The sequence below is a fragment of the Myotis brandtii genome, unplaced genomic scaffold, assembly GCF_000412655.1.
Source record: "Myotis brandtii unplaced genomic scaffold, ASM41265v1 scaffold786, whole genome shotgun sequence".
NCBI lineage: Eukaryota > Metazoa > Chordata > Mammalia > Chiroptera > Vespertilionidae > Myotis > Myotis brandtii.
Window position 1 is genome coordinate 377,811 of NW_005371157.1, and position 454 is coordinate 378,264.

Consider the following 454-nt stretch of genomic DNA (forward strand, 5'->3'; position numbering starts at 1 on the left):
CGGAGCATGGGCACCGCGAACTTGCGGTAGAACTCCTCGTTCTCCAGCTCGAACTTGCTGCGGAAGGCGGAGATGAGGCGCACGAAGGGGTCGCGCACGAACAGGAACTTGGTGTACTTCTTCAGCTTGACCTTCATGAGGTGGCGCGAGAACTTCCCGTAGCGGCGCCAGAACTTGTTGAAGGTCAGGTGCGTGCTGGAGTTGTGCACGAACTCGCGGGGGATGTCGAGGGGGTCGCGGTAGGGCGCGCCGCGGTCCAGGAGGCTGCCGCTGAGCACGATCATGACGCGCTTCCAGTTGGTGCAGGCCGCCTTGGGCACGTAGCAGTAGATGACACCGTGGCGGTCGTCCACGATGAGGTGGTTCAGCTCGTAGTTGGGGATGTCGTCGAAGGAGCGCTCCTTGGCGGGGAAGGCGAAGCTGGCGTTGGCGCAGAAGTCCCGCAGCAGGCTCT

At 63.2% G+C, this 454-nt stretch overlaps 1 protein-coding gene across 1 annotated transcript in view; it reads right to left on the reverse strand.

Moving 5' to 3' along the window:
- The window catches only part of CHST12 (carbohydrate (chondroitin 4) sulfotransferase 12), a 1,907-nt gene that overhangs the window by 1,165 nt on the left and 288 nt on the right, over nt 1-454 (reverse strand). Inside the window, exon 2 of the mRNA XM_014530982.1 lies at nt 7-450. Within this exon, the coding sequence (XP_014386468.1) occupies nt 7-450 (444 nt within the window). The remainder of the gene's footprint in view (nt 1-6; nt 451-454) is intronic.